The 24,257-nt window shown below is 47.2% G+C and overlaps 1 protein-coding gene across 7 annotated transcripts in view; it reads left to right on the top strand.

The window, feature by feature from the left end:
• FLOT2 (flotillin 2) overlaps positions 1-24,257 on the top strand; it is a 125,128-nt gene that overhangs the window by 45,043 nt on the left and 55,828 nt on the right. For all 7 annotated transcript variants that reach the window (XM_078780286.1, XM_078780287.1, XM_068120718.2 and 4 more), the window contains exon 2: positions 20,391-20,472. In XM_078780286.1, coding sequence (XP_078636412.1) covers positions 20,450-20,472 — 23 coding nt within the window. In that variant the 5' untranslated portion in view covers positions 20,391-20,449. The remainder of the gene's footprint in view (positions 1-20,390; positions 20,473-24,257) is intronic.

Raw genomic sequence — 24,257 nt, 5'->3', positions numbered from 1 at the left:
CGTATCTGATATACGATATGATATGGATATCCCCGGTGTTGGTTTAGCGGTTAGGGTGCCGGCTTGGGATCCTAGGATCCTGGGTTCGAATCCTGGTCGATCGCTGAATTAACGCCAGGGGGGGTTGACTCAGCCTGTCATCCTTCCGAGGTCGGCAAATTGAGTACCAGCTTGCTGGGATGAATGATCACGGTGTGTACCCCGGTTTAGAATAGGTACACCGTATCCCTGCGCATCGTTAAGAGCGTGACCAAGGGTTGGCGTCAGGAAGGGCATCCGGCCATAAAAACATTGCCTCAACCAGGGAACCATGATTGTCATGGGGCCCGCAAGGCTAACCCCTGCTCTAGCGGGGAAAATGGCCTTAAAACGATCATTCATTCATTCATATATATCCATATCCATATCCATATCCATATCGTATATCGTATATCGCATATCGCATATCGCATATCGCATCCGTATCCATATCCATATCATATTGTATCCATATCCATATCATATCATATATCGTGTCCATATATCGTATGGTATCCATATCGTATCCATATCCATATGGTATCCATATCCATATCGTATATCGTATCGGCCATATATAATATATATATATATATCTATAGATATGGATCCCTCCTATCAGGAATGTGGTATCATGCGCTCTATGCTATGCGCTCTACCGTGACGTACTACTCAAAGTCTGTGGTATCAGTCAGCCGGGGCTCAAACCACCGAGCTCCCAGACTCGGAGTACATGCTCTATCCTGTGTGACCAGGGGTGTGTTCAGTTACTAAGTTTCTTGCAGAGCACTCATCGAGTGGCTTAAGTACTCAAGCAAGCACTGTATTCAAGTGAAATCATTGTAGGACAGGAGGGTGTCCTTTGTAGTCCTATCTTCGAGACAACAGCAGCCGGTCGAGACTCCTCTTAAAGCCGTCAGTCGTTGATGCTTGGACGGTGTCCTCAGAAAGTCCATTCCAAACATTGACTAGCCAATGAGTAAAGAAGGCTGCTCTTATCCTGCAGCACGCCGAAGGCTCTACCAATTTCCAGGAGTGCCCGCGAAGGCGGTTGTCTGTACATGAGGCCGGCGGTTCTTCAAATGAAAGGTTGAGTTCCCTATGCAGTAATTCTGAAAGCTTGATGAAATCACCACTTGGCCATCTACAGTCCAATGGAAACATCCTGATTTGCAAGGCGTTCCTCATAAGAGACAGGAGTTGGAGAGGGAAGCACAACAACAGTCGAGAATGGACATCGGGAGATCTGTGGAAGAGAGGGGACTGGAGCGGGGTACACTGGATAAACAAGATGGACACTACAAGGACTTTCAGGAAGGAAATCGTAATTTGAAGGAGGTGGATTAACGGGGGTAGAAAATATCAATGTTTTGAATGGGGAAAGATAAGAGATGCTGGTGGACAGATGTTTTGAAGATCTGGAAGGAGGAGTGGGATTGAAGAGATTGTTGGAGTTTTTTCCAGAGGTAGGAAAAAGAGGAATGAAAAGGAAGGAGTGTCGGAAGCAATGCATCACCGAGCGTGCTCTGTTTGCTGCCACGTTAGTCTGCATTGAGGCTGACAGTGCATACATTGTACAAACTCTGAGGTAGGTGATGCTGTCAATCATCACAAAGTCAGTTCCACCCAAACGGTATTAAGCCCAGGGGTGTGGTCCGTTAGCAAGTGGCCTACTTACCACTCGCTAAGCCTCTTGCTTGATTCAAAGCACTCAAGCAAGCACTCCAACAGAGTGGAGTGCTCAGCACCGCTTAACAACAAGGTGTTCTCCATGTAAACATTGCTATCATAGTACTCGAGGAAATGTTTTCTGGGGTGTCGTTTGCAGTTTTACTCGATCCTCATGTGACAACTTCCCCAAACAAATTTATTGTATTAGCAATGGCTAAAAGGAGTATTAGGAAGAGTAAGATAAATAAAGAGGGAGCCCCCAAGTTTATCTATGGACCTACCACTGTGCATTCCAGGTAGGAGGATGAAGTGGTTTTGCATGTTTGTAAATTTTAAAGAACTAGGGCATGCCCGTACTATATCTATATCTAAAATTATATCCCCCCCTCTATTTACATGAAATGGTTTGGTTCATGAAATGTTTTGGTCCATTCGCAACGCCAAAGCGAACGGCGAACGCTTTACATGAAATGGTTTGGTGCATGAAATGTTTTGGTCCATTCGCAACGCCAAAGTGAACGGCGAACGGCTTGCGAGTACAGTGACAATCCCCCCGGGGTTTTTATTAGTTTTAAAACATAGTTTAACGCCAACATAGCGCCAACATAGTTTGCAAACGTGAAATAAATGAATACGCTCTCAAATGTGCCATCCGAGGCAGAGTGTGTCCGCCACGTTCGGCACACGCGATAGCTCGCTGCTCTCTGATTGGTTGAATCGTTTTTTGGACATAGCTCGGTAAGTAATTGTCCGATTAATATGAAACCTTGAAAAGGCACATCCTCGGGTCCCCAGCAATATACCTGGCAAGTTTAAAGTATATCGGACCCGTGGTTGTCGAGAAACAGCGGTCACAGACAAACAAACGTACAAACAAACACACAGAGATTACTGGAATTATAGATAGATTATGATAAAAAGTAGAAGTAACAATAAAAATATGAAATGCACTTTTCAATATCCTTTGTGATAGCATAATAATTGAAGATATAGCCACCAATCGTTTTGAATTTGACTACAGCGACCATTTTTGCTAATTTGCTGCAGGTGTTCCATTAGCAAGCGGCTTGCTTACTGTTTGCCAAGCATCTCCCTTGATCGCTTGCCAAGCGGCTTGTAAAGTGGTTTATATGGAAAGGCTGGCTTGGTAAGTGATAGTAGTCCACTTGTTAATGGAACACACCGCAGGTCTGAGGAAAAAAATAATATGGGACACACAGGCACGGGTCATGCGGGCTGCCTTAGGCCCCGTTGCCCATTATGCAGTTATAGGCCCCATTGTGAATGTACGGTAGTATGTTATTGTGGGAAGTGTGCTTTTGTACACTTTATTACTTGCGAAAATCCGATATTTCAAGTATGGGCATATTGGTTGGTCTTGTTTTGTTTATTCATATCCTTTAAATTGTAAGATATTGAATGTATGTTTTTATATCGCCAATATTTGTCCGAATAAATGGTATAAAATAAAAATGAAATGTAAATTACTAAAGTACAAAATTATTTGGTGAGATTTTGATAACTGTATTAAATCCTATGGTATCCATGGAAATCTCCACTCATGGCTTGCGGACTTCCTCTCTGGTCGTAGGCAACGTGTGGCCCTGAATGGATTTCTCTCATCTCCCCTTCCTCTTCTGGCTGGAGTTCCCCAAGGTAGTGTTCTGGGCCCTGTGCTATTTCTGGTCTTCATCAATGATCTCTCCGACTCTGGAAAATCCTCTCTATCTCTTTGCTGATGACTCTACTCTCTGTCGCTCCATTCCTCATCCCTCAGATCGGCAGTCTGCAGCCACCTCACTCTCTGTAGACCTGGACAAAATCAGACTGGGCAAACAAGTGGAACATGTCTTTCAATCCTGACAAATCTCACACTCTTACGATGTCTCTCCGAAAAGACCGACTGGACAACCCTCCCATCCACTTTCTGAATAATCCTCTCCAAGAAGTTCTGTCACTCAAGCTTTTGGGTCTCACTATCTGCCATGATCTTTCTTAGGAAAACCACATTTCCAAGCTGGCCTCCAAAGCCAGTCGCCGACTGGGCATCCTCTGTCGTGCAAAGTCCTTCCTTGGCACACCTGAGCTCCTCACCACATACAAGGCTTTCATCCGCAGCTCAATGGAATACTGTTACCCCCTCTGGGCTGGTGCTCCTGCCTCACACCTTGCTCGGCTTCACGCTGTTGAGGCCAAAGCTTTCAGAATCATTGGAATCTCCCACGATGAAGTTAACTCCGAGGGCCTTTCACCTACTCACCGCAGGCAGGTTGGTGGTCTTTCTGTCTTCTACCGACTCCTCTCCGGCCTTGCTCCCCCAGCTCTCTCTGTGCTCTGTCCCCCCAATATTCCTTCAGGTCGCACAAGATCTGCCTGCAACCCTCTTATGGTTAAACTGCCAAAATCTAGGCTCTCTGCTCACCTTCACTCTTTCATTCCCCTTTTCTCCCGTCTCTGGAACAAGCTCCCCCACTCCCTTCAATCCCACTCCTCCCTCCAGGTCTTTAAAACAGCTGTTCACCACCATCTCTTATCTTCCCCCATCCAAAACCTTGATCTTTTCTACCCCGCTAATTCACCCCAGAGCCCTTGCAGTGTTCATATGTTTTATACCTCTCCCACCTCCCCCCAAGCCCTCCCCCTCCCACATTTCTCCCGATGTCCCTGCTCTCAAATGTTGTGTTTGTGTCCTTCCCCCTCTCTCCCCATCTTGTCTGCTGCTCCCCTTGTTTTATGTGTCAGTTTGTGTCGGTTTGACTTTTTGTGTGATTAATGTTAGCTCTTTCACGAGCCTCGATCTTGTATACAAAAAAAAAAAAAAAAAAAAAAAATCATTCATTTTTTCTGCAGACACTTGATCTCATTTGCAAAAAAAATAATTAAAGCAATTGAACCCATTTATGATACTGCAGCACCCACCTGTCTTTAGAGGAGGATACCACGACTGGAGTAATAACATTTGTCATCATAGCTAAACCTGCTGAATTAAGGCCAGGGGGATTGACTCACCCTGTCATCCTTCCGAGGTCGGCAAATTGAGTACCAGTTCACTGTTAATTCCCTGTGTGTTGCAAGAGGTGACTAACAGGGTTGGCAGCAGGAAGAGCTTCTGGCCATAAAACATTGTTTCAAAAAGGACTATGGTGCCCAAAAAAGGCGAACCCCTGCTCTGCAGGGAAAAATGGCCTCTAAAGGTGGTTCTATATCGGTTTTACCCATATCACTCAGTGGTGAAGAATCAATTAAAAATTCTCTAAACTGGATCCAGATTAGAATCTTCAAAATCGAATCAATTCTTCCTTGTCACACACCCAACCTCTCCACCAAGTTTTGTCCAAATCTGTCCACAACTTTTTGAGATATCCTGCAATATATCGTTTTTGGCCCGATCTCCCAATGGTGAATAATCACTTTAAAATTCTCTGATCCAGATCTGAATCTGGAACTTCACTAAAATTGAATCAGTTCTTCCTTGTCACATTTGCAACTTGTCCACCAAATTTCGTCTGAATCCGTCCACAACTTTTTGAGATCTTGTTCACAGTCAAACAAACAGACAGAGTGGTGAAAACATAACCTCCATCCACATTCAGCGGTGGAGGTAACAAAACACTCATGGTCAACACTCCATGGTTATCGCCACACTTTTTTGTAATCGACTCTCTCTCTCTCTCTCTCTCTCTCTCTCTCTCTCTCTCTCTCTCCCTCTCTCTCTCTGTCTGTCTGTCTGTCTGTCAAGCTATCTCCTCCTAACCGGTTAGACAGAAATTCTCCAAACATGGTAGTTATGATCACCACATGGCAGGAAGGTGCATGCCCAGTATCATTTTTTGCCCCACCCCATGGGGTCGGGTCAAAAAGTGAAATACCAAAACGTGCATTTACTGGCACATTTTTAAACGTATTGTTACATGCTCCTCCCCGACCCCCTGGTCACGGTGTACCTCCGAGCCCCGAGAGGAGCCACGGCAGAAAAATGTTATTCTGTCAGAAATCAATAGGGAAACCACACCAATGGTTATCAACAAACAAGTATTATATTAAAAATCACACAAGAATAACGGGACAATAATAATAGCAATCAAAAGTACAATCAACACATCTTATGATGGTACCATCAGCTAGGATAAGATAACTTACTGTGCTCCAAGTGAGTGAAAAAAACAACATTCCCCGATGTCTCTATGGCTCAAAGGTGATCCCCTCCAGCGAGTGTCAGAGCGATATCGAATCGAAACCCGAACCCCGTTCAGATGACGGGCCCAGTCACTCCGCCGAAACAGCACAGAGGCGCAGGCGGCCGAAGCGGCGCAAAGAGTCACGTGGTCCAAAACCGTCGGCGAACCGCAAATTAATCTTCAAACTCCGCGTTGCACACACACATCCCAGATAGACGTCTGAATGGTGAAAAAAAGCTGACGCGAAGCAAAGAACCGTCGTTGCGTTGAGCAAAGCGCGAGTGTCAAAATGGCCGACGGCTCGTACTTGAGTCGCAACGACCCGGTGATGATTCTTCAGAATCCCAACGCTAAACCTGACCACGCAGGTTTATCAATCCCAGCGATAACACCTATCGCAGGAATTCCTTTCAAGGAAACTCAAAGTTCACTCGTGACTTTCGTTCGACAACGCTCGCCCCAGAGCTTGAAGCGACCAGCTTCTTGTCTGACTTTTTGCCCCACCTTCTTTTCTCTCACCTCCTCTTCTTCTCCGTCTTCCGGTTCCCGATCCGGTTTCCTGTTTCATTTAACATTAACCTTTTTACCTTTTGACAATAATAATGGCTATTTCCGTCAAACAATAATAATAATAATACATAGAACCAGAAATGTTTCAAGTGGATGAAAACCACAACACCGGAAGTGACGAATCCATCCGTAACAGTATTTTAAAGTGAAACTTTATATTTTCATTCAACATTCGGGGGTGCATGAAATGTGTAACGAAACGATTTTTTGGATTTGACCCTCAGTTCAAGCCCCAATGCATAGAAACTGTCTCACAGGGGTCAAAATGGGGAAAATAATTTAAACTGAAAATTTGATATTTGATCATTCCTGGTGCCATCTTTCAACTTTGCTTTAGGTGGGAGTGTAGGGCTTTGCGATGGAGCCTCATCAACTTTACTCTTGTTGTTGTAATTGTTGTGGTGCCTGCTTGAATCTTGTGAACAAGCACAGCTGGCCAAGTGACGTCATTTTCCACCTTGCATGTATCATGTCGAGCAGGGCAATGGTTCCTTCCAATCGGATGAGGGTTTCCACAATTGTTGCAATGTGCTGGTTTTCTGCTGAAAGCAGAGATGTTGGTAATTTCTCGTTGGCATGCATCTCACTGCTATTGGAAGGGGTACTAGACGTGTTCATGGTCTCAGGCCAAGCAAGATTCATTGGCTCGGCCCTGCTCCAGAGCTTGAGACAGTGAACTGTTTATCCTTGGAAAGGAAAGGGGTTCTTTTTTTAAACTCTGGAATGGGTGTACTGTACTTGCAATGATTTGTTCTACGATCCGTTTGTTCTCTTCACTCTTAGAAGCCACATTTCTTTGCCAACAAGTGACAGACTGACAAATGAATCCAATTTTTCACTTGTTTCCTATTTATAATAGCATAGTTTCAGCTGTGACACGATAGTTGTCTACAGGTTCCAATTCTTCAATAAATCAGTTGAATATGTTATCTGGATCCTCCTCCTACGTATCAGTCAGGGTCCATGAGTTGTACATTTGAAGGTTACATTGCTTTACCCGGAGAGCTATGTGTGAAACTTCGTTCTCAGTAGAAATGGCCTTCACAGCGAAGTGCAACGCCATACGTTGTTGGAACAATCAAAAACAGTTAGCCGAGTTCGGAGCATCCCGGTCCATGGATGGCACAGGAGGTCGATGATGGTCAATGTTTCGGTTGATAAGAAAAAAATAATACCGGAAAGACTTCACTTATAACAACAAATTGGCAGTCCAGTTGACGACAAGACGTTTACCGCTGCACCATGTCATGTTTCGACGTTTAAATTAATTGATGGCAAAGATTATTATGAACGATCTGTTAGGTTTATTACAGCCATGCAATAAACAAAAAGCTCAGATCCCTTTCACTTGAGCTGGAAGTGCTCCCTAACACTTCCAAGTCAAACGCACACAAAAATCAGTTGCATTGCTCCCAACCCCATGTCCTCAACCTCTACCTCCCAACCCCAAGTCCTCAGCCCCTCCCTCTCAACCCCAAGTCCTCAGCCTCCCCCTCTCAACCCCAAGTCCTCAGCCCGTCCCTCTCAACCCCAAGTCCTCAGCCTCCCCTCTCAACGCCAAGTCCTCAGCCTCCGCCTCCCAACCCCAAGTCCTCAGCCTCCGCCTCCCAACCCCAAGTCCTCAGCCTCCGCCTCCCAACCCCAAGTCCTCAGCCTCCGCCTCCCAATCCCAAGTCCTCAGCCTCCGCCTCCCAACTCAAAGTCCTCAGCCTCCGCCTCCCAACCCCAAGTCCTCAGCCTCCGCCTCCCAACCCCAAGTCCTCAGCCTCCCAACTCCAAGTCCTCAGCCTCCGCCTCCCAACCCCAAGTCCTCCGCCTCCCAACCCCAAGTCCTCAGCCTCCCAACCCCAAGTCCTCAGCCTCCGCCTACCAACCTCAAGTCCTCAGCCTCCACCTCCCAACCTCAAGTCCTCAACCTCCGCCTCCCAACCTCAAGTCCTCAACCTCCGCCTCCCAACCCTAAGTCCTCAGCCTCCGCCTCTCAGCCCCCAGACCTCAGCCTCCGCCTCCCAACCCCAAGTCCTCAGCCTCCCAACTCCAAGTCCTCAGCCTCCGCCTCCCAACCCCAAGTCCTCCGCCTCCCAACCCCAAGTCCTCAGCCTCCCAACCCCAAGTCCTCAGCCTCCCAACCCCAAGTCCTCAGCCTCCGCCTACCAACCTCAAGTCCTCAGCCTCCACCTCCCAACCTCAAGTCCTCAACCTCCGCCTCCCAACCTCAAGTCCTCAACCTCCGCCTCCCAACCCTAAGTCCTCAGCCTCCGCCTCTCAGCCCCCAGACCTCAGCCTCCGCTTCTCAGCCCCAAGTCCTCAGCCTCTGCCTCTCAGCCCCAAGTCCTCAGCCTCAGCCTCCGCCTCTCAGACCTCAGCCTCTCAGCCCCAAGTCCTCGGCCTCAGCCTCTCAGCCCGAAGTCCTCGGCCTCCGCCTCTCAGCCCCAAGTCCTCGGCCTCCGCCTCTCAGCCCCAAGTCCTCGGCCTCCGCCTCTCAGCCCCAAGTCCTCGGCCTCTGCCTCTCAGCCCCAAGTCCTCAGCCTCCGCCTCTCAGACCTCAGCCTCTCAGCCTCAAGTCCTCGGCCTCCGCCTCTCAGCCCCAGGTCCTCGGCCTCTGCCTCTCAGCCCCCAGACTTCAGCCTCCGCTTCTCAGCCCCAAGTCCTCAGCCTCTGCCTCTCAGCCCCAAGTCCTCAGCCTCCGCCTCTCAGACCTCAGCCTCTCAGCCCCAAGTCCTCGGCCTCAGCCTCTCAGCCCTAAGTCCTCGGCCTCAGCCTCTCAGCCCTAAGTCCTCGGCCTCAGCCTCTCAGCCCTAAGTCCTCGGCCTCAGCCTCTCAGCCCTAAGTCCTCGGCCTCAGCCTCTCAGCCCTAAGTCCTCGGCCTCTCAGCCCCAAGTCCTCGGCCTCCGCCTCTCAGCCCCAAGTCCTCGGCCTCCGCCTCTCAGCCCCAAGTCCTCGGCCTCCGCCTCTCAGCCCCAAGTCCTCGGCCTCCGCCTCTCAGCCCCAAGTCCTCGGCCTCCGCCTCTCAGCCCCAAGTCCTCGGCCTCCGCCTCTCAGCCCCAAGTCCTCGGCCTCCGCCTCTCAGCCCCAAGTCCTCGGCCTCCGCCTCTCAGCCCCAAGTCCTCGGCCTCCGCCTCTCAGCCCCAAGTCCTCGGCCTCCGCCTCTCAGCCCCAAGTCCTCGGCCTCCGCCTCTCAGCCCCAAGTCCTCGGCCTCCGCCTCTCAGCCCCAAGTCCTCGGCCTCCGCCTCTCAGCCCCAAGTCCTCGGCCTCCGCCTCTCAGCCCCAAGTCCTCGGCCTCCGCCTCTCAGCCCCAAGTCCTCGGCCTCCGCCTCTCAGCCCCAAGTCCTCGGCCTCCGCCTCTCAGCCCCAAGTCCTCGGCCTCCGCCTCTCAGCCCCAAGTCCTCGGCCTCCGCCTCTCAGCCCCCAGCCTCAAGTCCTCGGCCTCCGCCTCTCAGCCCCAAGTCCTCGGCCTCCGCCTCTCAGCCCCAAGTCCTCGGCCTCGGCCTCCGCCTCTCAGCCCCAAGTCCTCGGCCTCGGCCTCCGCCTCTCAGCCCCAAGTCCTCGGCCTCGGCCTCCGCCTCTCAGCCCCAAGTCCTCGGCCTCGGCCTCCGCCTCTCAGCCCCAAGTCCTCGGCCTCGGCCTCCGCCTCTCAGCCCCAAGTCCTCGGCCTCCGCCTCTCAGCCCCAAGTCCTCGGCCTCCGCCTCTCAGCCCCAAGTCCTCGGCCTCCGCCTCTCAGCCCCAAGTCCTCGGCCTCCGCCTCTCAGCCCCAAGTCCTCGGCCTCCGCCTCTCAGCCCCAAGTCCTCGGCCTCTCAGCCCCAAATCCTCGGCCTCCGCCTCTCAGCCCCAAGTCCTCGGCCTCCGCCTCTCAGCCCCAAGTCCTCGGCCTCCGCCTCTCAGCCCCAAGTCCTCCGCCTCTCAGCCCCAAGTCCTCGGCCTCCGCCTCTCAGCCCCAAGTCCTCGGCCTCCGCCTCTCAGCCCCAAGTCCTCGGCCTCCGCCACTCAGCCCCAAGTCCTCGGCCTCCGCCACTCAGCCCCAAGTCCTCGGCCTCCGCCACTCAGCCCCAAGTCCTCGGCCTCCGCCACTCAGCCCCAAGTCCTCGGCCTCCGCCACTCAACCCCAAGTCCTCGGCCTCCGCCTCTCAGCCACAAGTCCTCGGCCTCCGCCTCTCAGCCACAAGTCCTCGGCCTCCGCCTCTCAACCCAAGTCCTCAAACTCCGTCTCTTCACCTGGAGTCTCCAAACTCTGTCTCTTGACCTAGAGTCCTCAAACTCAGTCTCTTCACCTAGAGTCCCTGTATATACAGAGTTAGGCCATGACGTGTCCGGGAAATTCTGTACACATGGTCTGTGCGCGCCATTCAGCGTGAATATATCGATTCTGTTCTGTGAGAAAATAATAAATATGATTTAGGAGTCCCGGAAGGCGAGAGAACGAGGCCATTCGTAGGGTTCGAAGATGGTTTATTGTAACAGCAAGATCCAGCACACTAAACTCGAACGGAAGTCGGCACGCTTATATAAAGCCAAAAGCCCTCTTCGGAGGGCGTGGCTCCGGCAACCGCGCGTGCGTCACGTCCGCACAACCACAAGTCCAACAGGCCCGTGCACGTGTATTATGCCCAAATAAGGTAATCACATAAGGTAACCGCCACATACGTCCCCCCAGAATGCACTCCACGGGCCTATGCGTAAGCCGAGGCGACCGAGGGGCTGGGCAAGTCCTCGGGGGAGGCTGCCGAGGTTCCTCGCGGGCCTCCCGAGGTTGCAGGTCGCGGGTGCAGTGCCGAGAAGGCTCGAGCGGTGCACGCGAAAAGCGGGTGAGCCAACCGAGGGGCTGGTCAAGGCCTCGGGGGAGGCCGCCGAGGTTCCTCGCGGGCCTCCCGAGGATGCAGGGTCGGAGAAGTAGTTGCGGTTGTAGTTGTAGTTGCGCGAGGGTGACAAAGCAGCCGTTCCGCCAACGTCGATGCGCGCGAAGGTGACGAAGCAGCCGTGCCTTCGGAGGGTCTTGGTCGGCTCGCCCCTCCGGTCGTAGAGGAGGAGCCGAGCGCGGTGCGTGAACCTCATAGTCATGGCCGTCGTCGTTACCGAAACTCAGGCATTTCGAAACGGCGCCCGAAGCCGTGCGGGAGAAGCCGGCGTCCCGAGCTTAGGTGGCTTCCCTGGCTAGGGCGCGCTTGCCGTGTTCGTTCGCAGCCCCCGAATCCGTTCGGGGGCAGTCGGAGGTCACCAGTTTAGGAGTCGCGGAAGGCGAGAGAACGAGGCCATTTGTAGGGTTCGAAGACGGTTTATTGTAACAGCAAGATCCAGCACACTAAACTCGAACGGAAGTCAGCATGCTTATATAAAGCCAAAAGCCCTCTTCGGAGGGCGTGGCTCCGGCAACCGCGCGTGCGTCACGTCCGCACAACCACAAGTCCAACAGGCCCGTGCACGTGTATTATGCACCAAATAAGGTAATCACATAAGGTAACCGCCACATGCGGTTGCCTGCACATAAGGTAACCGCCACAATGACATGATTACATGGTGATTTTGGTAGCAAAATATGAGAAAAACGTCAGCACGGGAGAGAGACCTTTTTCTTGATGGCCAAATACAATTTAAATGCAGTATCTGTTTCATTGTTGTTGTTTTTTCTCCTTTATAATTATTTATTTTCTTCACTCGTTCCTCATGTTCATTGTGTATCTTTACCTCCGCCACCAAAGGTGGATGGAGGTTATGTTTTCACCCCTGTCTGTCTGTCCGTTTGTTTGTGAACAAAATATCTCAAAAAGTTGTGGACGGATTCCGACGAAATTTGGCAGAGATGTAGCGTATGTGACAAGGACGAAATGATTAGATTTTGGTGAAGATCCGAATTCGGATCCGGCTACTCGAATTTTATAAGTGATTCTTCACCATTGGGAGATGGGGCCCAAACAATACATAGCAGGATATCTCAAAAAGTTGTTGACGGATTTGGACGAAACTTTGTGGACCGGTTGGGTATCTGACAAGGACGATTCGATTCGATTTTGGTGAAGATCTGAATATGGATTCGGATATGAGAATTATTTAATTTCTTCAGTGATTCTTCACCATTGGGAGATAAGGCCAAAACGATACATAGCGGGATATCTTAAAAAGTTATGGATGGATTTGGACGAAACTTGTTGGAAAGGTGTGGTTGACGAGGAAGAATCGATTCAATTTTGGTGAAGATCCGGATCCGAATCCAGCCCGTAGAAATTTTTTTCAGTGATTCTTCACCATTGAGTGATATGGCCAACCAGGCGGAGGTATGCTCTCTACTGAGTGCCGGTCTCGTTTTCGATCTGTATTTCTATCACTTTTGGCTTTCACTTCTTCACCTTTTTATCTACTTGTTGCATTTCTCTGGCCCTTCTTCATTTTCCGTTTCCTGTTCTCTCCCTACCTTAAAATTTATTTTGTGGACATAGATTAAGTTGCATTAACAGAATAATAAACTAAAAAAAAAAACATATCATCATCTTGGATTCAGGCAAAGTTTGATAAAGTGCAACAGCCACAGTGCTGATCATATGCACACTGGGTGGGGCACAGCAGACACGCCGCTGTGCTTGCCGCTCCACACTAGGCAAGGATAGATAGTCCTACTGTCATGCTGGTGCTTCACACTTCACAGGGAAGGTGATTCATCAGTGCGCGTGCCATCCTTTGTTAAGCCGTGTGTTCCGTCTACCATTATTAGTTGGTGTATGTTAAAGATCCCACTATGTGCTTCACCAAGTGTAGGCAAGTTATTACCGGTTATCACCGACTTAACACATTACAAATTCCTGCCCTGACTAACTTGTGGGAAGGCAATGGCAAATCACCTAGTACAAGTATCACCTTTGCCAAGCAGCCGAAGACCTGCCTTCAAGCAGAGCACTCGATCAATGTTCTCAAGCTTTTTATTTTTATTATTATTATTTTTTCTCTCTTTCATTCACAATTGTTACCTTTTCTAATTCTCTACTCTCTTGAAGGTGTGCGCATCTGGCACGAATGATGTGCCTCCCATTTCTGTCTTTCACTTTCCTTCTTTCACTTTCCTTCTTTCACTTTCCTTTTCACTTTCCTTTTCACTTTCCTTTTCACAGCGTTCTGTCACTACCTGTGTTCTACTCACTCGCTATGTACACCTCAAATCGGGCACTTGTCAGTGTAAACCGTTACCTGCACATTACATTTCATTCTGCCGCTGCGATATGTTTTAAGGTTAAATCAATCCTATCTGATCGTATGCTTATTCTGACGCATTGGAAGAATATAATCTCCTTTAATGGCGCAGAGAAAAACAGGTTGATTAGGAAAAGGACACGTTATGCTTTACACACAATGGAAACAGGTTGGGTATGCCACGCTCCATGGAAACAAAATCTTACGATAATTCACCAAATGTCCGTCCGTCTGTCTGTCTGTCTGTCCATCCATTCGAAGGTACCGCAAAAACGGCTGAACCGATCGCAACAATATTTTGGGTGGGTAATCCTGGGATCTCCTGGATTAAAATAGGCCATATTGTTTTTCCAATTTCAGCTTTGGCCTCCAGCATTTTCAGGTTTGGACTCCCGCATAACGTTATTTTCCCAGGTGCCGCACAAACGGCTGCACCAATCGCTGCACCGATCGGACTCGGTGACCTCGGACAAAGACCTTTTAAAGGACATGGGTCGAATCGCTGCTTGAGAGAATGCCAACCCCCTCCCCGCCATCACAGCCGTCTCTCCAACTCACAATCCCACGAGATATGCGGAAAGGACGACCCAAAACCAATTATCTTCTTTTTGATTAGTATATAAACATCATTAAAAGTAAATAATGACCTCGGCCAAAGTTCAATCGACGTGACTTTAATCTCTACATGAGAGAATTCCACATAGCTATTTGGGCGGTGTATACGCTAACAGATCGCTGTCTCCATCGATCTTGCCAAGGCCGTAACACCTATCGGCTCAAAATCCTTTTAACTGTTGACATGGTAGTTTTTACAATGAAAGAAACATTAACAATGTTGTTAAAAGTTTCTTTTGTGATTGGAGTTATGTTGTTTGGAATGAAAAAAGAGATATCGAGTTCAAGTGAATGACGACATGCCGTGATGGTTTCCACTTTCTAAACGTGAACTTCGCGGATCACCATATGCAGATTCGCCACGGACCCACGATTGATGTTTCTATACGTGAACGTACCCGTTTGTTTGCGAACGGGTACGTTTTTCATGGAAGTCCTTCACGAACTTACTGTCCATGTCTGATGTGCGATTGAGGGTGCTGCAGGAATGTGGAATTTATTGGTTTCATGCTTTAGCATTCGCCATTTCTGCATTGCCCGTTTGCTTCTGGCCTCCCACCCGTGCGTAGCACAGGTGTCTCACTTGTAGTTTCTAATTGCAAATTGTCATGACTCTATATACAGTGACTCTATCTCCACCCACCCTCCTCCCACAACCCTCACCAAGCCTCAAACTCAGTCCCCCAACTCTGTCCCATCTTTGCTCTCTGACCCTCCCAACCCCAACTCTCTCCTCTCTCCTACTCCCCACCTCCCGCTCATAAAAGCAATAGGGCACTCCCACATCGATCATGACATCTTTCTCCATTAACGCAAAGAAAAAGCGGAATATTTAACTTTTTCCTCTTCCCTATCCAATCCACTATCATGCCATCACAGAAACCATGATTGAAACAGCAACAGCATGGCTCTTACATGTTATGGTCCATCACGGTCGTCTGTCCAACTCGCAATCCAATGAGAAATGCAGAAACTCCATGGAATTACAACTCTCAAGTGACCAGGAAGAGCCTATTTGTGTCAATAACGGACCCTAAATCGATTATCTTCTCCTTGATGTACAGTCACGTGAAAAAGTAAGTACACCCATTGTAAAGTTTTGACTTTTTCAACATATTTCAACATACAGCTATTTGAACTTCATTTAAACAATATTGATAGATAAAGGTGATATAATATAACAAATATCATGAAACATTTACATTTTGTAGTCCATTGTATAATTTAAATGAATATAAATGCAAATTTCGCATGTGGAAAAAGTAAGTACACCCCTACATTTATCACTACTTCAAATACCTAAAATTAGAATCGGGTGCACCAGCTCAGGTGCAAATTATTAGAACATCGTTCGAGAGGATCTTGGAGGAACCTGTCTTATTTAATACTCAGACATTTAGTTTGGCTTGCTCTTTGTTGTTGAAGTGTGCAGCGTCACCATGTGCAGATCAAAAGAGCTCTCTGAGGCCTTCAGAAAGAAGGTTATAGATGCCTACGAGTCTGGGAAGGGATTTAAAAAGATCTCCAAACAATTTGAAATCAATCATTCGACTGTCCGGAAGATCATCTACAAGTGGAGAAGATTCCAAACAACTGCCAACTTGTTCAGGCCAGGCCGCCCCAGCAAGTTTAGCCCGAGAGCAGACCGCAAGATGCTGAAAGTAGTCTCGAAGAACCCCAGAATGTTATCACGGGACCTACAGGTAGCTCTTGCCACTGTTGATGTCAGTGTACGAGTCTGCACAAATTTGATCTACATGGGAGGTGTGCCAGGAGGAAACCTTTGCTGTTCAGAAAGAACATCAGGGCAAGACTAAAGTTTGCCAATGAACACCAAGGCAAAGACCAGCACTTCTGGAACAATGTGCTCTGGACAGATGAGTCAAAGGTAGAGCTATTTGGCCACAGTACCAGAAGACATGTTTGGTGAAAACCAAAGACAGCATTTGACCACAAGAACCTGATACCAACTGTAAAGCATGGTGGTGGAAATATTATGGTTTGGGGCAGCTTTGCTGCATCAGGGCCTGGGCAGCTCACCATCATAGAATCCACTATGAATTCTTCATTGTACCAGAGGGTGCTTGAGGATAATGTGAGGCCATCTGTCGGAAAGTTGAAGCTCAAGCGAAGGTGGACCTTGCAACATGACAATGACCCTAAACATACCAGTAAATCCACCAAGGAATGGCTGAAAAGAAAGAAATGGAGGGTTCTGGAATGGCCAAGTCAAAGCCCGGATCTAAATCCCATTGAGATGTGGTGGGGGGATTTGAAACGAGCTGTGCATGCAAGAAACCCCTCAAACATCGCACAGCTGAAAGAATTCTGCATGGAGGAGTGGGCAAAAATTTCTCCCAGTCGATGTCAGAGACTGGTAGACAGTTATAAGAAACGCCTACTTGAGGTTGTTTCTGCCAAAGGGGGCAATACCACCTATTCGAGCCAAGGGTGTACTTACTTTTTCCACATGCAAAATTTGCATTTATGTTTATTTAAATTATACAATGGACTTCAAAATGTAAATGTTTCATGATATTTGTTATTTTATATCACCTTTATCTATCAATATTGTTGAAATGAAGATCAAATAGCTGTATGTTGAAATATGTTGAAAAAGTCAAAACTTTACATGGGGTGTACTTACTTTTTCACGTGACTATATATATACAGTACACATCATTAAAAGTAAAATATAGCAAGGACCAGTGGAACCTCAGTAGTAAAAGCCCTTGCTCGAGAGAATGCCACATAGTTTTTGGGGTGGTGTATAGGCAACATACCGCTGCCTCAATCGCTTATGAAAATAAAAAAGTAACCTGGGATTGAAGCAAAAACATGGCCACTGCCTATGTGCATATATAATACATAATGGTTATATAGCTCGGATAGATTCAATTACAGGGGCCCGCCCATAGCCTGACACCAGAGGCCTGAGGCCTATAGCCCTATACATACTGTGGCCTTCACAAGGCCCATGACTCCTGTCAGCCCCAACCTTTTTATATTCCTGAAGTGGCTTCCATTTTTACATACATTATTTCTACATTCGTTCAGATAACTGGGTGTGGTTTAAAACCAGGAACAACTAATCGACTCCCAGTACTTTCCATGACCCTCGTGTGATTTTAAAGATTCATCCAGGCTCTTGCAAGGCTTCTTGAGCGACAAGACACGTACAGTGGCTTTAACCAGCTACCAGTTCTTGACTTTGTTCTTTACCCCTGCATCCCTCCCCAGGACTGTCGGCAGAGGTCTACCTCACTACCCACTAGTTACTCGTATGGACCTAACAAACGTTTCTACTTCTTGTGTATTTTCTTCCACTAGCGGCGTGGCAGCATTCTGCCTTCCGCCATTTCGGACCACTGTTGCTGTGGAAGATTTACTTTTATGTGTCTTCCCGGGGCATTTTTATTTCACTCTTGTTCACCACTCGTGCCAGCCCACGGTATTTGTATTTTCTCTCGCTGAAACTCAACACTTTGCGACACATCTTCGCACCAAAAGCCTCTGGCGCAGAGTTGGGGAGCTTTTGCTGATGCTGAATCTCGAGGAATCTCGAGAAGTTCTTTTGTTTCACTTTTAACAGTCGCTTTTGTTATTGTACACTCAAGGGAAAACTTGTAGGGAGGGCATGGTGATTGTGAATATGACAGCTCCAAAGATGTCTTGTTTCACATATCACCAAATGGCAGCTCGTATTATTATCTCACCTGGAACGAAGTTCAGGGGAGCTTATGCGATCGCGTCCGTCAGTCCGTAAACACTTGAAACTTCTCAGAAACCGTTGATGGGATTGTGACCAAATTTGGCACGAATGATATTTGTTGTTGTGATTAAAGTTTGTTCACGGCATTAAAAAAAATCAGGGTCTAAGGGGTTTAAGCGGGTCTACCGGGGGTCAATGTGGATCCAGGTTTTGACCCCCCCCCCCCACCCCCCAAAATAGTAATTTGCTGTTTCTTTGAAACTACTCACTATTTCGATGAAACTTTACCACAACCTTCATCACCCGCGATGTACCAAAGTTTGTTCACGGCATTGAAAAATCTGCCCCTTTAGGGGTCTACGGAGGGGGGAGGGAGGGGTTGCCCTCCAAAATCAGTGTTTGCTTTCTTCTCAGAAACTACACATGCAATTCTGATGAAACTTGACCACAACCTTAATCACCTGTGTTGTACCAAAGTTTTTTCCTGTCATTTAAAAAATCGGGGTCGAAGGTGGTCGATGGGCGAGGGGGAGGGGCTTGCCCCCCAAAATAGGTATTTGCTTTTTTCTCAGAACCTACACACACAATTTTGATGAAACTTCACTACAACCCTCATCGTCTGTGATGTACCAATGTTTGTTCAAGGCATTGGAAAAATTGGGGTCTGAGGTACACGGGGTGGGAGGGGGGGGGGGGGGGGAGGGTTAGGGGTTGCCTCCCAAAATAGGTATTTTTGTGTTTGTTTAAAGTCTTATGATTATGTTCGTATGATTCTACATGCTGTCCAGTCTTCTAAAAGCCATTCAAATTGTTTTAAAATACCTTTAGTCATTGTAGTATACTGTTTAATATACCAGGTGAGCGCCAGGGGTATTGCCCCTATGTTCTTTTGGGATACACTTGTGGGTGGAGTCAGGCCAGCTGTGTCCAACCAATTTGTGTATAGAAGTGTTACACACACATGGACGGACGGTCAAACAAGGAAATTATTATATCTTTACTATAATTCAACAAATGTCCGTCTGTCTGTTCGAAAGTACTGTAAAAACTGCTGAACCGATCGCAAAGATATTTTTGGTGGGTAATCCTGGGACCCCTGGGAGTAAAATAGGCTGTTTAGTTTTCCCAATTTCAGATTTGGTCTCCAGCATTCTCAGGTTTGGACTCCCGCATAACATTCGCGTTCGCATAACGTTCATTGTGACGATGTTCTCATTGTGACGATGTTGTGACGATGTACGTGTTCACGGTAGTGTTTGACGTGACGGTGTGAACGTAATTTCGTAATGTTTTTCGTTTCGTAATCCTTTAATGAACGTTTAATGTTTAATGAACGTTTAATGCCCTACGATGTCCGGGGCCGCACGCGCGCTACACTGGACGGGCCAGCGTGTACCTTGTCCTTTGCCGTCAGGCTCGGGTAAACCGCTGAGCCCCATCCGTGATGGGGACTGGGGCTTGAGACAGTGTCCCACGAACAAGGAATTCCCAGTAAGCGCGAGTCATCAGCTCGCGTTGATCAAGTTCCAGGCCTTTGTACACACCGCCCGTCGCCGCACAAACATCACAATGAAACACAATCAAAATTCACAGTGATATCAACAGTGATGTGGCTTTTATTGAAATTCTAAAGATACTGTTTTGATTTTGATGATTTACGTGTGATATGATTTGACGGATGTTTATATGAATCGTTTAAAATAAAACATTTCTGCCTTCAATTTATGATATTTTGCCTTTTCATTTTGGCTTCCCAATTGAAGCCCCGCCCGTAGAGCGGGTACCGTTGCTAGTAGATAAAACTGAACAATGCGTTGTTTGTTTGTCGTCAACCGTGATGTAAGCCTCACCCGGTGGTGGTGGCAGAGGATATTACAAGTCAGCTGTCGAGAGGACTTGCAATGTTGTGCTGTGCACATGGCATAGTGCAAGTTACTGATCTCTGTCAGAGGAAGGGGGTATGACTCTCCGGTAGGGAATGGGTGTTTCCTCCGAGTACCATCCTGGGATTCCCTGCCTCTTGCACGGAAGCACATCAGGTCCATCCATCAGGTTTTATTGCAATTCAGCATATACTTTATTCGGCAAATAATTCACATCCAAAATCCACCCGAAAGTGTTCGTAAACTGCTCGTGAGATATATAATTTGAGAAGTGTCATATGTTTAGGTTTATTCGTTTGACTTATTTGCATTCCTAAACCACTGGGCAGAATGAGTTCAACACCGGTGGTTGGTGTGTGTGTGTGTGTGTGTGTGTGTGTGTGTGTGTGTGTGTGTGTGTGTGTGTGTGTGTGCGCGCGCGCTCTTTTGTAGCTGCCCTCGACTAAAGGGGTCAATTGATTTTAGGCATGCTTTCAGATTACTATCACGATATTTTGTCATCCAGCACACCTTTTGTTTATCTTTGATGTGGCTACCTTTTACTGTCACGGGCATTTCTGTTTTCAGGTGGGTGCTGTGGTGCTGATAACAAGAAATATGTCATTGGTGGCTGGGCTTGGGTATGGATGATGGTGTCAGAGTCTCAAAGGTGAGAAATTTTTCCATAGTTGAGCATGTTTCTCTTCATTCTGTTTCTCTTCCCTGCTCCTTCCCCTCCCCCTACCCCCCCCACCCCCGCCACCCCCACGCCTCTTTTAATGTTTGTTGCTGGAGTTTATGTTTGACGTTGAAGGATTGTGAGAGAGATTTCATTGGAAATAAACTTGATACAGAATGCATTTATAAAAAATAAAAGTACAGTATCATTGTAAAATGATACCAGAACTATTTGAACAAGGCAGAGATTTCTTTTTTTAAATCACAGGCGAGTCAAATATAGTAAGGGGCTACAGATCAATCACCTATGGTTGGGGATCTAAGGGCCGCCGAGGCCCCAGAAGCTGATGGTGTCTCGAAGTTTGGACGGGCAATCTCGGCATATTTTGTCTCTAAAAATTCTGGTTTTAAGTGGTCTCGCCAGCTAATGTTTCTTATTAATATTGATGGAAAAATATGCTTTCCAGCTAATTCCTGACAATTGCACTTCATCAGTGTGAGCTTGCTTGATAAAAATTATGTAACTTAAATGACTGCAAGAAATTCTTAATGATGGTTAAAATAAACACAAAACTACATGTATTCTGGATATTCTTCAGCAGACAGTAGCAAGTTGAATGTTTCCAGCGTTTATACAGCAAAAGTTATGTTATCCGGCACCTATGGGACTTTTCCTTTGCCGGTTAATCAAATATGTCGGTTATCTAAATGTTACATAGAATGGTACAAAAGAGCAGCTTATTAAACTTTGCTTGTGGAAATATAGATTAAATAACATTATTACAGTTCAGTATAAACGTAATTACCACTGAATTATGCAAAACAATAAGGTACTTGTATTATAAAACATAACTAGTCTTTTGAAGTTTATGGACGATCTAAAGTGTCAACATCCACTTTCTCAGACTCATCGGGTTCATTATCTCGTCAAACTCGAGAGGCTTTCTTTTGAACCATTTCCTTATGTCGGACTGCTGCGTGGTTGTTTGCTTCGTGCTCATTAAATGTTCTTGTATGAGGTGCAGCTGCATCACTTCCTGGGTGCTGTAAGCTTTCTGCCTTTCAGAAAACTTCACAAGTGTATCAAGACCTTTATCAGGGGTGTGTGTTCCATTACCTGTCAGTTTGCTATCACTTGCCAAGCCAGCCATTCCTTGTCCACCATTTTGGCACAGTGCTTGCTTGAGTGCTTAAGCATTGGCCCTGACAAGCTGATTGGTAATGGAACGCACCCCAGCATTAGGGGGGGGCCTGGGGCATCAGTCACTTCAAGTTTTTGAAAAAGTTTGATTTTTGGTACCATTTTGAAGCTTAGGGTCTAAGTAAGAATTTTGGTCCGAGTGGACAAAGATCACATGGAGTCTTCATACATTCCCGCCATTTTCCAAGATGGCCGCCATCAAAATCTAATACTGACAATATCTCGGAAACTAATCAACCTAGAAACATGAATTTGGTGTCTATACCTAGGTTTTCATGGTCAAGGAATCCAATAAAACCATTTCTGACTACATCAGAGTATTTATTTGTCCCGAAATGGTAAATTACACAACAAACGTTATAGCAGAATTTAGCAGAATTATGCATGTTAACAATTAAGCACATACGAACGTAAATTCTATAAAATACCATGAATATAAACCGAACATTCTATTTTCATTGTTCTTAGTGATATTTGATTGATTAGGTAAGTGCAACTAAAAAATCATTACTCATTCTCACAACCATCATGGTCATTTAGTTGGGACATTTGCACTTGCATAAACGTGAGCACTTCAAGTCAGCTTTTTTGCACTTGCATGACGAGCAAGGTTTTGTGCACGTGCATTTTACGTCTAGATCAAACACATCCCTGGCAAGGGGCAACGTGGTCCAGATGGGAACCAGTTGGCCATCTTTTTCCATCCACTCGTGCGCTGTAGTCCAGATGCTCGCCTGGAAGACACTCCTTTTGAGATGTTGGTCCAGCGCATCACTTGTAGGGGGTATTCTTTCCACATCCCTAGTCCTGTGACAGAAAACCCTCATTCGAACAAGGTCAACGTTGGTGTCATCAGTGATAGGTTCGTTGGAGTACATTTTGCAAACAAAGTGACTCACCACTTCCCTCAACTCTGGCGATGTAAGAAACGGGGTGCTAGCAATTGTCGCAAACTCACTCAAGAGGGGTGGAACCTCATCTTTCCGCTTGAAGCAGTATCGCTTGCCCTTGAATTTGAAAGCTGACGTGCTGTCTGATCCAGTGAATGCATGAAAGAGAGCCAAGGCTTTGCACGTTGTCACACCCAAACTTGAGGCAATGTTGTTGAGGGAGATCATTTTGACTGTCTTTCCTGCTTTGAAAGAAATCCAGATATCTGACTCCGGATTCACCGCCTTGATGTGGTGGAAGTTACACAGAAGTATTACGACAACGTCTGTGTCGCCAGTATAGACCATTCCCAGTGATGAATATTGGAGGGCATGAAGAAGATGTACCAGGACACGAGTGTCTGCCTCCTCATGATTACATCGTCCCATGGGCGGTCCATTCCCTGCATTGAGGACTTGGTCACCAGAAGTGATATAAACCTGTTTGCCATCTTGGAATGGTGTTTGCACAATGCTTGTTGACAGGAATGAGAAGAGCTCTTTTTTATTTTCGGCATTAGCCAAAAAGTTTTGCCAGTTTCCAGGCACTTTGGCAGAACCAGATACTCGCTGTCGTGTGCCTGTTCCTCGCTTTTCTCTTGTGGTCGCTTTGATTGACATTGTGCGATACTGATCCCATACAATATCCACTCTCGCTGCTCTTTTCAACTCATGCTGGATTCTTGGGCAGAATACTTTGGTGAAATATTCATCAAATGTTTTGCCTTGGACAGTTGTGCCAGGAAGAGAGTGGATCAGTGCACCACCATCAATAACGATGACCCCATAATCATCTGGTGCGACGAGCTCCTCATCCGCGGATAGTCCGGTACTTGCACTTGCTTCCATAATGCACGCCAATAAATCTGACTTGGTGCAAGAGTTGATGGACCCATCAGAAGCCAGTGCATCTGGTGATGAGGAGGATTCGTGACGGAAAAATTCCTCCAAATTTCCACCCCGGCTATCAACCATAATGAATGCTTGTCCATACAGCTCTGTATGTTGTTTGAAGTGCTGCACCTTCTTCTGAAGTGCTATCTTTTTTCGAGTTTTCTCCTCATGGAACAGCAGCAAGTTGTTTTTCTTGATCGGAGCTGCCAGAGGTACATCATTTGAGTCCAGCACATTCTTCCGAAAGTGGTCATACTGCTCTTGTCCTCTAGATTCTAAGACACGGACCGATGTGGCGGCAGACTTGTCAACACACACTTTATTGTCTAATGTAACTAGTTCTGCACTACTCTCTTCAAAGGGATTCCCTCTCCTTTGCAGCACATCCATGAGATTTGTGACATGACGCCTAAATCGGTGCTGGGATGTACTTCCTTCCTCGTGATGAGGGAGCTCTTGATCTTCGTCGTCATCTACATCAGTGAATTGCTCTAGAACACGGCTAATTTCTGGACCAGTTGCAATCCAGCGTTCTAGCATCTCAGGGTTCTCTGTGATCCCGATCACTCCCCCAACCCCTTTCACCCGTTTGTTGGCCTGCTTGTGTGCTTGATCAATCGGAATGGAAGAGTAACGATGATTGCTTCGACTTATTGCCCAGTGACCTGCTTCAAACTCCTCTTGGATGCTAGATGGAAGACTTTCAAGGTCTCTGATGAATACGGGAACCCACCTTGCATAATTCTGGTGATC

Source organism: Myxine glutinosa, chromosome 6 (assembly GCF_964187855.1).
Source record: "Myxine glutinosa chromosome 6, kmMyxGlut1.1, whole genome shotgun sequence".
Classification (NCBI taxonomy): Eukaryota; Metazoa; Chordata; class Myxini; order Myxiniformes; family Myxinidae; genus Myxine; species Myxine glutinosa.
Note: the sequence above shows the minus strand (reverse complement) of the source record. Positions and strands in the feature narration are given on the sequence as shown.